Source organism: Macrobrachium nipponense, chromosome 2, assembly GCF_015104395.2.
Source record: "Macrobrachium nipponense isolate FS-2020 chromosome 2, ASM1510439v2, whole genome shotgun sequence".
Taxonomy (NCBI): Eukaryota; Metazoa; Arthropoda; class Malacostraca; order Decapoda; family Palaemonidae; genus Macrobrachium; species Macrobrachium nipponense.
The window spans coordinates 83,325,434-83,340,433 of record NC_087201.1 but is presented as its reverse complement, the minus strand read 5'-3'; the positions used below and the strand labels follow the sequence as shown (position 1 = coordinate 83,340,433).

The 15,000-nt window shown below is 42.2% G+C and overlaps 1 protein-coding gene across 1 annotated transcript in view; it reads left to right on the top strand.

The window, feature by feature from the left end:
* Window positions 1-11,624, top strand: part of LOC135221239 (uncharacterized) — a 217,346-nt gene extending 205,722 nt beyond the window's left edge. Inside the window, exons 13-14 of the mRNA XM_064259055.1 lie at window positions 9,840-10,976; window positions 11,211-11,624. Coding sequence (XP_064115125.1) covers window positions 9,840-10,976; window positions 11,211-11,624 — 1,551 coding nt within the window. The remainder of the gene's footprint in view (window positions 1-9,839; window positions 10,977-11,210) is intronic.
* The last annotated feature ends 3,376 nt before the right edge of the window (window positions 11,625-15,000 follow it).

The window sequence follows — 15,000 nt, the reverse complement described above, 5'->3', positions numbered from 1 at the left end:
GCCTGTACTTACAGTGTTAACAGAGGAGGTGTCAAATAGGATTGACTTCCAAGAAAGAAACTTTGAAAAGAATAGGTGGGAATTAATTACGAAGCAGATGTGAACCAACCACCTACAATGGCCCTCCCGTATTCGTGTTCTCAAGATTCGTGGACTCACCTATTTGCAGGTTTCTCTATGGACTTTATGTACCCATTATTCTCGGGAAATTCTCCTATTCGTCCTGACGGTTTGATGATAAGCGAAAAGACTGATAAACAAAAATCGCAGATAACCGATTACTGGCACTTCTTTTAGGTATGTATCAGTGCCAATACTCTACTGGCACTGATAACCGAGGTTGCTGATAACTGGGGACTGCCTATAATAGGTTAGCCTAGTAGTGAAACCCCTCAGGTCTTCATTGGTTAACAGTTGAACTCCCACTTGATGCCCTTACTTCGTACATGTAATGTTTTGAAACCTGTGTTAGTTTGTGCAATTCACTGTGACTAATTTTTCTTCCAGAAAATTTTTTTCAAATTATAATAGTTAGGCTATGGATATGTAACTAAATGCTTCAAACTTTTTGGCAATACTGTACTATTAGCGGTTTCGTATCAAATTTTTATCCCCGAAGAAGAGGATATCAAATATATATTAGGTTAACGTGGACTTCCTAAAGCATATTTCATTTCCCTACATGGATTATATAAGAGTTTTTCGGTTAAAGATTATAGTTTTTGTAAACTATTTGGTCATTCCTATGATAGACTATTTACGAATTTCCATAGCCGTCTGAGCACCACCTGTGTCTCATGACATTCAGATACCCGGAACTTTCTTGTACAGCAGAGGATAAAAGAAATAAAATTTACTCAATGCTACCTGTGTTTCAGAAAATTTTTTTAACTACTTGATCATGTATGAGCAAGAGACAAATAGCAAGAAATGCCAAGAAGACTAAAATGATAAGGTAATTTCTGGGCTCAGCTCGTGTCGGCCTATGAAAGGATCCTTAATATCATTCTTTCTAGGTAAAATTAATCTAAAATTACCAGAGAAAAACAAAATTAAGAAAATGTCAGTAAAACTGACTCGCTCACTCTTAAAAAGAAGTGTCGGTATGGTAATAGGGGCGAGTGTGGAACACTACCACGAGACAATCACCAATTAGAACTTCCAATCAGAATCCCCCCAAGAGAGAGCTGATACCAACGGGCGATGCAGTCGCTACTACTACTACTAGAGGACGCCACGGACAGCAGCGCCCCTAGCGGACATCCTTAATTTTTAGCGCTAGCGTCAAGACGCAATTTTTCCTTGTGCTGTGCTAATTCCGGGATTATCCTTTTCATCTACCATGGAACGCTCTGCTATTGCTACGGCTAAGTTAAGTAACTCATAAGTAATGTTTTACCACAATTTTATCTTCCGGGTACCAGTATTTTCCTCTTAAATAGGTTATATACGGTTCCCCGGTTGTCTCGTGGTGGCGCCATGCTGCCTCGTTAAGAATTCCCGGTCCTCCATACTGGGACTTCTTATACTTATGGGCTTACTATATTACGTTCATTGTCTTTTACATCGAGTTTTAGCTAGTTTAGCCCTCCTACCATATCTTTTAGCTTGGTATTTAGGGCTATTATTATTATTCCGGCCCAGCATCCCGGCTCTTGCTCTTCATCGGCTATCGCTGGCTCCGAGTAAGGCTTCGTTTTTCTTGGAACAAGTCTGCCTCCTCCTGGGCTTCTTCTCTTTTACTAAAAAGTGTCTTTTCCATCTTTTCGATGTATATATTTATTGTATTTAGGGTGTTAGGCTAGCCTAGGTGCTTGTTCCTTGTATTGGTACAGCCTGGTTCACGTGGCCCTCTCACGGTTGTGTTGCTCGCGGCCTAGGCCACTTGCGGTCACGTGTTCCATCGCACCTTACCCTGCCCCTGCCCTCCCTTTCTGGTATAGGGAGGGGCTGGGGGACCCCTTGGTTGTCATGACAACCTCAGTCGCCTCTCTCTCTCTCTGAGGTGGGGCCAGGGGTTCCTTCCAGCGGGGGGTATAGGGCGACCACTCATGAGGTACCGGGTCTCCGAGCGGGTAGTCGGTGAGGCGGGGAGGAGTAGGCCATCCCTCCCCCCTCTCTATCTCCCGCCGTGTTACGCCGAGACCTTCCCCCCCCCTCCCCAGTTGCTCAGCCACCTCCCTCGCTATAACGAAAGGAGCCTTCCGTCGCAGCCGGGGCACCTTTGGTTATAGATTACTGGCTCCGCCAGCGGGCGGGGTGGTCACTACTAGTGGTCGGTTGCTTGCCTACTATGTCCTTACATCTCTCCCCCGCTACCGGAAGGGAGCTTGCTTCTTACCCGTGCACTCTTCTAGTAGACGGGTGGAGAGAGGTTTATATTATTATTATTATTATTAATTTAAGGATATACCCTAATTTTACAATGAATTGTGTAATGTTATTATTTTATATCTACCATCCCCACCATTTTCCGTCGTGGTTTCCTTTTACCACCACTCCTGGTTGGTTTCCCTTTGCGTCCCCGCCATCAGCGGAGCTATAGCCTAGGGCACGCAACCAACCTGGTTACCACACGTATTTTGGCGGGGCTCTGGTTTAATCTAACTTTATCGCTCCGGCACCAGCGGAGCATCTGTTAGACTGTAAGTGTTTACCTGGTACTCATGTATCTTTCCACTTACAGGCTACCAACTGTCAGGTCCCAGCGTGCAACGCGACGCTGTTCGACCCCTGTGGCCACGATGAGTGTAGGTCTCACGCCCCCTGTGCCACGTCTTACAACGAGATGATCGTCTGGCACCCAGAAGCCTGCGCCATCTGCTACGACCTAGTCGGTCAGCTGGGAGATGGGGTAAGTCCATTATAGGCTTCCTTATCATTTTACTAACAACTCTTAGTCATAAGTTTGTTAACCCCGTTCCACCACTAGAAGCTCATCTCGCCTTTCTTTCAGGCTACTGGTGTGAGGGAAGTCGCCCTCGCCACCCTGAAAGCGTGGGTGGGCGGCTTCGGGAAGAACGCCGCCAAAGGCCAGCCATATATTCTTGATAAGAAGCTGGCCGTCCAGATCTTCCCTGCGGGCAAGTCGACTGGATATGTTGACCCCTTGTCCGCGGCCCCTCTGATAGCCTCCATCCAGCAAGACCTCCAGCAATCCTTTGGGGTCGTAGCTGCCCAGGAGTCGGTCCCGGACGTCGCTGCCCTGGACCTTAACATCGAACCCATGGCGGTAGGGGTGGAGGATTTGTTGGTTGAGGTAGGTGTCGGGCGCCCAAGGTCTTGTCCGGGTGCTCCTGGATCTTCTCCTGTACCCTCTTCGAGTGCTTCTTTCCAAGGCTTTGTGGGATCTGAGATCCCTACCCGCTCTCCCGCTCTCTCTGTACCCCCAAAGGTGAAGGGACAGAGAGAACCGAAGACTTTGGCTAAGACAACTTCTAGGAAGTCGTCTTCGTCTTCTTCGGCTAGGAAGTCTTCGACTTCCTACGCCGACGCGGTGAAAGCGAAGCCGAGCTCTTCTCACTCAAAGAGCTCTAGAAGCAAGGCTTCTAAGGAGAAGGCTCGCGCTCCCGCCGAGCCAGTGCCTTCTCCCGCCTCCACCGCTTCCACTCCGGCTACGCCGGTAGGAGGAGCAGGGCCTAGCACCTTTGATCCCTCTGCTTTCTCAGCAGTGGTGATGCACAGGTGGGCGAGCTGGTTGGCTCGCAAGTCTCCGCCCTGGGGACGAGATTCGAGCAGATGTTCGCCAACAAATTGTCGAGCACTCTGTCTCAATCAGGCCAGTCGATACAAGATCTCTCTAACAGGGTTAGAGAGAATGAGGACCGAGTAGCCGGGCTATCTCAGGTTCCTCTTCCAGTCTCCCCAGTGCCAAGCACTGGCATTCTCCAACTCCCGCCATACGACTCTCTGCCAGCTTTCTCCATGGAGAACCCATGGAGAGTAGCTGCCTACGCTCCTTTTAAGGATGGGATGATCTCTATCCCGGAGTGTGGAACTCGGAGGATTGAGGACTTCGAGTTTTACCCTCCGGGTCTGACGCAGCCTTTCATCGGTTATGCTAGGCTGACTGTAACGGCTCTGACTAGGGAGGACAAGATCTCTAGAGAGTCTGTCCTATACAGTAGAGATCATGCTCAGCGGGAATGGGTTCATTGCCTGGAGGACTGGGAGTGCACGAACACTAAACTCCAGGCCTATAAGAGTCCCTTTACTATTTTCGCGACGGAAGAGGAGGCTTCTCTTCCGTTCGCCACGAAAATAGTAGAGAAGTCCCTTCAGGCAGTCCTCAAGGATGAGCCCATCCCACAGTTGAGGGAGGCGGAGTCTACTTCTCCGCTCTTCCCGGCTTTCCAGAATTGTGGGAGAACTTGCCAGCTACCTTCACGCTTGGTAAGCTCAAACCGGACTGCGCCATGGACCAGTTCGGCGAGAAGCTGCCAAGGCTGCCGGATTCCCTAATTCAGGCAGAGTTTGATGCGCGAACCAGGTTTGGCAGGTCCCTCAATTCCCTTATAATTACGGAAATGGCTGCTCTCTCTTATGCCACGGAACCGCTGTTCAAGATTTTGGCAAAATCTCAGTTCCAGACGGTACTATCAGACGCTTTCGACTTCTTCCAGGCTAGGAGGAATTGCCGAAAGCATGTTCTGCAGGAGTGTACTATTAGGCACGAGCCGAATAGACTCTTGGCTTCTAGCATGTGGGGAGCGGATCTCTTCCCAGAGTCCGCTGTCAACGAAGTGCACCATGAAGCTGCTAGGCTCAACCAGAGCCTTAGAGCTAGGTGGGGTATTTCCTCGAAGAGGAAACAAGAATCCGTCCCCACTGCTGGTAAGAAACCAAAGAAGGCTGGTAAGAGGTTCCAGCCGTATCAGAAACACCAGCAACAGCAGCAATTTGTGCAGGCTGTCCCGGTTGCCCAACAAGGACAACCTGCTAGTTCGAAGCAGAACCAGCCTATCCTCCTGTTGTCCCCTCAATCTCAGCCGTCCACCTCCTACGCAATCTCGCCGGCCTTCAACCCTTCATATGAGGCTCAAGGTTACAAACAACCAAGAGGTAGGGCGAGAGGTTACTTTCGTCAGCGTGGCGCAGGAAGGGCAACGAGGAGCAGGCAGTTCAGAGGAGGGCGTGGTGGTCAACCCGCCCATCAACAATGAGGCTCCCCAGGTAGGAGGGAGGCTGTTCCTCTTCCGCCACAGGTGGGGGTTCAGCAATTGGGCACAGAGCATAGTGTCCAAAGGATTGGGTTGGAGTTGGATCAAAGAGCCTCCTCCAATCAAATCATTCCACCAGATACCATCAGAGGAATTGACAGATTACGCGGAAGAACTCCTTCAGAAAGGAGCTATTGCGAGAGTCAAGCATCTAAAATTTCAAGGTCGCTTATTCAGCGTGCCAAAGAAAGGCTCAACAAAAAGAAGGGTAATCTTAGACTTGTCAAAGCTAAACTCTTTCATTCGTTGCGACAAGTTCAAGATGCTTACCCTCTCGCAAGTAAGGACCTTACTTCCGCGTGGAGCCGTCACATGCTCCATCGATCTTACAGACGCATACTATCATATCCCTATAGCCAGGCACTTCCGCCCATTCCTAGGATTCAGGCTAGGAAATCAAACATTCTCATTCAAAGTGATGCCCTTCGGTCTGAATGTAGCCCCCAGGGTATTCACAAAAATAGCAGAAGTGTTTGTACAACAATTGAGAGCTCAGGGAATCATGGTAGCAGCATACCTCGACGATTGGTTGATCTGGGCGCCAACAGTCGAGGAATGTCTCAAAGCCACCAAAAAGGTAGTTCACTTTCTGGAACATCTGGGGTTCCAGATAAACAAAACGAAATCCAGACTTACCCCGGAGTCTCGTTTTCAGTGGCTAGGAATCCAATGGGATTTGTCTTCCCACAATCTGTCAATTCCAGTGGCCAAACGGAAGGAAATAGCAAAATCTGTCAGGCAATTTCTCAAATGCAAACAAACATCAAGGAGAAACCAGGAGAGAATCCTAGGGTCCCTTCAGTTTGCTTCGGTAACAGATATCCTCCTGAAAGCAAGGCTGAAAGATTTAAATCGAATTTGGCGATCAAGAGCAAACACCAAATCTCGAGACAAGTTGTCAGTAATCCCACAGATCCTCCGCAATCAACTCCGTCCTTGGTCAAAAGTAAAAGAACTAGCCAGAAGGTACCCCTTCAATATCCCCTTCCAGTGTTAACCATTCACACGGACGCCTCCCTGTCCGGGTGGGGAGGATACTCCCAGTTCAAACAGGTTCAGGGACTTGGTCAGTTTCAATTTCGCCAGCTCCACATAAACGTTCTGGAAGCAATGGCAGTATTTCTTACCTTGAAGAGACTGCTTCCCCCGAAGAAGTCTCATCTAAGGCTAGTTTTGGACAGTGCAGTGGTAGTTCATTGCATCAACAGAGGAGGGTCCAAATCCAAGCATGTGAATCATGTAATGATAGCCATCTTTGCCTTAGCAAAGAAACAAACACAAATGGCATCTGTCTGCCACTCACCTGGCAGGAGTAAGAAATGTGATAGCAGACGCCCTGTCCCGGTCAGTTCCTCTGGAATCAGAATGGTCCCTAGAACGACAGGTCATTCCAGTGGATAACCTTAGGTCCCAGGTCTCCAAGTGGATCTCTCTTCGCCTCACAAGCGAACCACAAGCTCCCTTGCTATGTGGCCCCCAACCTGGACCCTCTGGCTTATGCCACGGACGCCCTGTCGTTGGACTGGAATCAGTGGAGGAGAATTTATGTTTTTCCTCCAGTGAATCTTCTCTTGAAAGTCCTAAGCAAACTAAGGTCTTTCAAAGGGATAGTAGCTCTGATTGCAACCGGACTGGCCCAAGAGCAACTGGTATCCTCTTCTTCTGGAATTGGTGGGCCCTCCGACCTCAACGGATCCCCAATCCCAAGCTATCACAATCAGTACAAATGAGGACTGTGTTCGCTTCCTCAGGAATTCTCCAGACCCTAACTTTATGGACTTCATGAAGTTTGCGGCTAATAAAGATGCTAATATTGATCCACAGAATATTCTCTTCCTAGAAATCAGATAAGAGAGAGTCAACCATTAGGCAATATGACTCAGCTGTTAAAAAATTAGCATCTTTCTTGAAAGAATCGAACACTACAACCATGACAGTTAATCTGGCTATATCCTTTTTCAGATCCTTGTTTGAAAAGAAAAAGGCTTAGCAGCTAGCACTATTACCACTCATAAATCGGCTTTGAAGAAAATCTTTCAAGTAGGTTTTCAGATAGACCTGACTGAATCTTATTTTTATTTTAACGTCTATCCCTAAAGCCTGTGCTAGTACGGTTAGACCTTCCCAAAGGCCTACTACAGTTTCATGGTTCTTCAAATTGACGTCCTCAAACTAGCTTCAGATACTGACAACTCATCTTGTACATTCATAATGCTCCTGAGGAAGACATTATTCTTATTAAGCTTAGCCTCAGGAGCTAGAATTTCAGAACTGTCGGCTCTATCCAGGGATGCGGGTCATGTGAATTCCTCCCATCAGGAGAAGTTCTACTTGCTCCGGATCGTAGTTTTTTAGCCAAAAATGAGGATCCTCTGGCAAGGTGGGCCCCTTGGAAAGTTATCCCACTTCCCCAGGATCCTTCTCTCTGCCCAGTATCAACTCTTAGAGCCTTTCTATCTCGTACTTCTTCAAGATCCTCAGGTGCTCTCTTTCATGAGAGAAAAGGTGTACTTTGTCCAGTAAAAGTATTAGGCAACAAATCCTTTACTTCATTAAACAAGCCAATCCTGAGTCATTTCCAAAAGCACATGATATCAGGGGAGTAGCCACCCCTCAATTAATTATTTTCAACATATGACTTTGAGGATCTTAAAAAGTATACTGGATGAAATCCCCGACAGTCTTTAAACGCCATTATCTAAAGTCCTTGGAATCTTTAAAGTTTTCAGCAGTAGCAGCGGGAAACATTGTTTCCCCTGATACTGTATAGTAGTCGTAGTATAGATCCAGGTCTCCTTTCTACCTACAGCATCCAACATGCCTCACCCTATCGCCATGCTACTACTCGGATGTCCTAGCCTTAGCCGCTGAATCATTAGTGGATTGTCCCTTATTTTTTTTGCTAGGGACATCCACACTTGTACTGATAGTGTACTTCAGTGTACCTACCCTTATTTTTATGCTAGGGTAGGACACAATGTGTTTGTATATTTTACCACAATTGTACTAATAATGTACTTCAGTGTACCTACCCTTATTTTTATGCTAGGGTAGGACACAATGTGTTTGTATATTTTGTAAATATTTTCAAGTAAATCCCTTTTAGTTTATATTACATGCATCACTGTAATTTTCTATAATTACCATTTAAGTACTTTAAGATTACTAACGTTCTGTTATTTTATTGTTTAGTATAAGTTAGTTTAAGTGCTTAGTTTGTATGCTGTAATTGATTTACTTATATTATATCCATCATTTTACACTGTTTTTCATTTGTTTCCTTTTTTCCCACTCTGTCTCTGGTACTCTTTCATAGGCGACACGAGCTGAGCCCAGAAAAGGGATTTTGACGAAGGAAAATCTATTTCTGGGTGATTGGCTCGTGTCGCCCTATGAAACCCCCCCTTTATTGTTGCCCCCCCTTGCAGGACAAGATGTTTTTAATTAAGGATGTCCGCTAGGGGCGCTGCTGTCCGTGGCGTCCTCTAGTAGTAGTAGTAGCGACTGCATCGCCCGTTGGTATCAGCTCTCTCTTGGGGGGATTCTGATTGGAAGTTCTAATTGGTGATTGTCTCGTGGTAGTGTTCCACACTCGCCCCTATTACCATACCGACACTTCTTTTTAAGAGTGAGCGAGTCAGTTTTACTGACATTTTCTTAATTTTGTTTTTCTCTGGTAATTTTAGATTAATTTTACCTAGAAAGAATGATATTAAGGATCCTTTCATAGGGCGACACGAGCCAATCACCCAGTAAATAGATTTTTTCCTTCGTCAAAATCCCTTTTATGTAATAAAGAGTATAATTAGCAAAAACACTATAGGGACTTCATGATAGTAGTGAGGTGCAGTTATATGAGTGAATTGAACAGCTGTTTGAGATTGGGATGTGCCCATTCTTGCAGTAATAGTAGTTTGTGGCAGTTCTCGTTCTCTTTTATTAATAGGAACTGAGTTATTTGGGACAATATTCTGTCCAAAAAAGGGCTAATTTCTTCAGATGGATTTGTGATGAAAGAAATTTTGGTTACCTTGTAGTTGCTCTTTGTGAAACAGCTTTTTAAAACAAATTTTATTTTCCAGGCAGTGCTCAGATTGTTGTAAATCTGATTCAGATAAAGCATCAGAAGTGGATACTGCTGCACCTAGAAGGTTGCGTAGAAACATTAAGAACCTGCAAAGTTCTCCCCATCAGTTGGTTATGAATCCAAAGTAAGTTGTGTATAATTTAGGATTGGGTAATTGCTTAGCGTGTAAAATGAGTTATGTCATCCTCCTATAGCATTTTTTTTCATTCTAGAATAAGGAGGTTGAATAAGATTTGGTGAGACTGTTGATTGACAAATAAAATTATTGGTGTAAAGTTAAAGAAGATTTGGTGAGAGTTTTTGTTTCTTGATTGACAAATATAATTATAGGTGTCACTATAGTCAATTATTAGTCACAAGTATGCTCAGAATTTATAAATCAGAAATTAATGCTACTTAGTTGTAATTAAAAGAATTTAGGATGAACTTTGCTGATTCTAAGACATGGGTTTAAAAAGTTCTGGTAAGCTTGTGGAAAATTTTGCTATGTATTAATTGTTCCAAAAGAATTAAGAGTATACATTTCATTACAGAATGACCTAGAAAAGGGCCATCATTTAAATCATGCTGGTGCTGGTACAGCTAATGAACATTCAAATGATGAAAGTGGCCCTGTGCATTTGTATCATCCTGGTGTAGCTTCTCTTACCAGTGATCCAGTAGTCACAAATTCAGGTCCTGCAGGGACAAAGAGAAAATTGAGCACTGATAACAAGAAAGGTGGCATAAAGAAGAGAAGGAAATCACAGGGAGAGTTTGAAACTTATGGAGATGAAATGGATGTGGGAGATAAACCTCTGGACGTCAGCACATCTCAGAACAAAGAGTCTTCAACTAATGCCCTGGTTGCTCCTCTGAATAATGTTATTTCTCAGGAAAAAGAAATGTCAGGCCTGACAGCATCAACTCAGTCACCAATACCTGCATCATTATCCCCTGCTCAACCTGTTAGTTGCTCTGCCTCGTCAATGTCAACAATAACTGTAACTGCAGAGGTAAATTCATCTTCACAAGCTCAGATAGAGGGATCTACATCTGTAGATGGGAACTCAACCTCTTCACCCTCAAGATCCCGAAGACAACCTTGTGATACTACAGTTGCTCCTTCACCAGTTAAGCTTTCATCTCCTACTCGTGGTCGAAGAAGTCAGATAGATTCCGGTGCTGACTTGAATGCTCATGATGTTCACTCACATATACCTGCATCAACCAATGGTGAAGTAGTAGCACCTACAGTAACAGCAGTTACAACAGCATCAGTCAACTTACCAACTTCTACTTCAGTCAGCTTGCCAACATCTACTTCAGTTAATCTACCAACTTCTACTTCAGTTAATGTACCAACTTCTACTTCAGTTAATATACCAGCATCCATAACCGAGACCACAGATTCTTACCCTCGGCGACGTGGCGTTCCTAACATTCACCTGGAAACCAATGCTGAAGCACTACCATCAGCATCTCTTAATTCTCCTACTTCAGAATCATTTCATAGTGCTGAGGATGATCCAAATTCTCCTCGTAAGGAAAAGAGACATAGAGATGGAAGTAAAAAGAAAAAAAAGGATAAAGATAAAGACAAGGAACAAAAAAAGAAGAAGCATCACCATCGTGATAAACATGGATTGGGAGAGATGGCTTCTGAAATGGTCACTCCTGTTAGAATTAAGGTTTGTCTCGGATCTTTTAGTCAGACATATGTTCCTGAACTTGAAATTACGCACGTGTATTTTAGGGATTTAAGAGATCCAGCTTATTTACTTGGCTTGCCTAACAATTGTTAAGTTGGTATTGGTAGAAGAAATGAAATTCATTTGAGCACTAACATAGTTAAATGTACTATAATAATACATTTCACCTTATTTCAAGTGTAATGAATGTTTGGATATTCTCTTACATTTCAGATAAAGCCGCTTCCTCCTCGACCTCTTGATGATGCACCTGTGTCATTACCTTTATCTAGCCCTCTTAATTCAAACAATACCACAACTATTGGTTCTCACACTCCTACAGTGAATTCTACAACAGCAGTAACATCTGGTGTTACAAGTGCTCCTTATCAAACTGTCACTCCCCCAGCTGGATATCCACCTCTCCCACCTGGTTATACATTAACTCAGCCCATGGCACCACCACCAACAACAACAGTTCCCACTTCCATTGCAAGCCACACAGCTCATCTTCAGAGTTCTGTTTCTCAGCCAACAACAGTCAGTATGGTAAGACATTTGTTCAGGCCTCAAGTTTCTTGTGTTATAAGTTTTGTTTTTGACACTTCATTCATTATTAATGTAGTGTTTTGTTTCAAAGACATATAAAATTCCTAAATGTTAGCTTCTTAGAAATTTGCTTTTCAGTTTGGTTTTGTGTTGTTGGTAATTTATCTTAATATATTATATACAGTAGAGCCCCGGCTCACGACCGTATTAGAACTCGACATAATCGGATTTCGCCACTAAATTTCCAATAACCTTTGTATCTGTGTTCAACCAAAAAACCGGATTCCGACCCCCAGACCATATGATGTTTGTAAACAAAACTGTTTCCGCCAGCCGCTGCTAGTTAGCGTCATCCAGTGTTACCAAATGTAACATAATTTCATGTTTTTTTAGCATAATTTAACCTAAGAATTAGAGCTTAGCATAAATTCTATCATAGGGTTCTAGTACAATTTTAGAATGTATTTTCACTAAAACTTTAAATAAAATGGAGAAAATTCCTCAATTTCATACACAGCTATATTGAATACAGGCAGCCCACGGTTAACGGCTCAATCGTTCAACGGCGAATCGGTTTTACGGCGGTCGTCAAAAATATTCATAAAAAAAATAAGGCATTTTAGAGGTATTTTTACGGCACAATTTTCAGTTAACAGCGCCGTTGTCTAACGAGTTCATACATTTGTAGAAATGCTGTTCAGACCATAAAGGTTATGCAAATTATATTAACAAATTTTATGGAGAGTTAATACGCTGGTGACGCTGTTCTATGCCGAAAATATCGAGTTACATAAGTGCAAATTTAGCTATGGATGTGTCAATTTATAAATGTTCATGCTTTTGTTTAAAATGTGTATGAAAATGTATTACGTGTAGGTTTTTTTATTTTTATTTTCTGCACAAATATGATACAAAGGCAGCTTTTGAAACTGCCCTTCACGTTATCAAATAGGATGTTTTTTCATGGTCTTTCTTGTGAGCCCCCGCCTGCCGCTCTTCCGAAAATATCGATTTTTAAAAAGTGCAAATTAGCGATCGATGTGTCGATTTTATATATGTTTATGCGTTTATGTTTAAAATGTGTATGAAAATGTATTATGAATAGGGTAGTTTTATTTCTGTGCAGAAATATGATAAAAAGGCAGCTTTTGAAACCTGACCCTTCAAGTATCGACTGCGATGTTTTTTCAAGTTTGTTCTTGTATGCTGCCATCTGCCGCTCTTCTGAAAATATCGAATTAAAATGATGCAAATTTAGCGATCGAAGTGTCGATTTTTTTAAATGTTTTATGCTTTTTATGTTTTAAAATGGTGTATGAAAAATATAGTACTTAAAGGTATTTTTTCATTTTTGTACAGAAATAAGATACAAATTAAGGCAGCCTTTGTAACTACACTCCACGTTGTTAGGGGATGTTTTTTCATGTTCGTTCTTGTCCGCCACTGTTCCGAAAAATGCATTGTTATTTTATTTAATTATGCATCTTTTCCATAAATCCTTTAAAAAGTTATACATTATTTCACTGTATCCAAGAATATTGTATGTATTCTCATATTATTGTATTTTAAAATACTACGGCAAATTTAAGCCAGTATTCCGCGGAGCGGCCAATGTTGTGGTTTGAAATCAGCTGATGAATACGAGTTTGTTTCACCATAACGCAATTCTGAGCGAATGCACTTGCTTCTAGTTAGCTTAAACTTATATCTAGATACTTGACTTATATGAGACAAAGTTATTTTTCCTTATACATGTTTTTAGGTGGAAATATTTACTGAATATGTCTCGTTGTGAATGTGAGCTACTTTTTTTTTCGTTAACAGATTACTTTGGCGGCATGTTTATTGCGTAAAAAATTACGTGATTCGTTCGCAATAATCCGTTTACAGTGGTCCCTCATATTCGCGGGGGATGAGTTACCAGACACCCCCCCCGCGAATAGTTAGAATCCGCGAATGTTTGGAACCCCCCCTCTAAAAATGCTCATAAACTCCTATCCTAAGCATGCAAACACCAAAGTATCCTAAAAAGACCATCCTTCATCAAATATACATAAAGTATCCTATTATGGGTCATATTAATCTTTGAAATATTATTAATACTGTTTTAAAGTAAATCTTACATTTTATGTTTATACATAAATACATACTATGTACGTACTGAATGACTTAGTTACAAATGTCAAAATAATTCAGTCCCCCCATAAGTATTCAGTCATGCACGTTTTCTTTCATACTGTACTATTTGAGACATCCATTTTCTTTTTACAAGGGAAGTGAAATCACAAATACCAAATGTCTACTTAAAGTATTATCCTACATCAAATATACCATTGAATTGGTATTATTAATATCATTTTAAAGTAATCTTAAACATTTTACCATTAGAAATATATAAACAGCCAATAGCAGAGAGAGAGAGAGAGAGAGATTACATAAAACCATTAAATTCGTTGACCATTGTATGGCATTGTTACTATCCCAGCTCCGAGCGTCACAAAGGAGTTGAGGTAGGGAAATTGATACAGAAGACGAAGGGAAGAATTTTCATTTGAAATTAGTTATCGTATTATTACTACTTCTATTATTATTATTATTATTATTTGAAAATAAAATAAACATGTCATCTACCATAAAAAACTCTCTCATCTCAGTAAGAAAGAGGGTTATCCTTACAAGTGAAATGGAAAGGTCATTTTCATCTCTTTAAAATACTACCATTATGAATTTTGTAATTATTATTACAAAATTCATAATTATTATTATTATTATTAAATAACTGAAATTATCAATAAACATTTTACATACTAGTACCATAAAAATTCTTTCATCTCGGTAAAAGAGAGAGAGAGAGAGAGAGAGAGAGAGAGAGAGAGAGAGAGAGAGAGTAGAGAGAGAGAGAGAGGGTGGGGGGGGGGGGTGGGGGGGGGTGGAAATTTCATGAGCACTTGATGGCAGCAACAAAACAGCTCCTTCCCCTCCGGTCACTTAACTTGATACGTATATCTGAGTTTTAGTACCTGGAGTTGGAGAAAGAATCTGAACTGGGATTTCCTTCATTCTTCCATAATTTTTTAAGTTTATAAGCTAAAATCTCACTAATTCACTATGGTATTTTCTTTAAGGAATTGATATTATTGCTGTATAAATTAATATTAATATTTGAAAATAGTAAATCATTTATTTATCATACAAAAAAACATTCATCTTTGTAGGAGAGAGAGAGAGAGAGAGAGAGGAGAGAGAGAGAGAGAGAGAGAGAGAGAGAGAGAGTGAGTTTCATGAGCACTTTGATGGCAGCAACAAACAGCTCCTTCCCCCCTCCGGTCACTTAACTTGATACGTATATCTGAGTTTTTAGTACCTGGAGTTTGGAGAAAGAATCTGACTGGGATTTCCTTCATTCTTCCATAATTTTTTTAAGTTTATAAGCTAAAATCTAATCTCACCTAATTCACTATGGTATTTTCTTTAA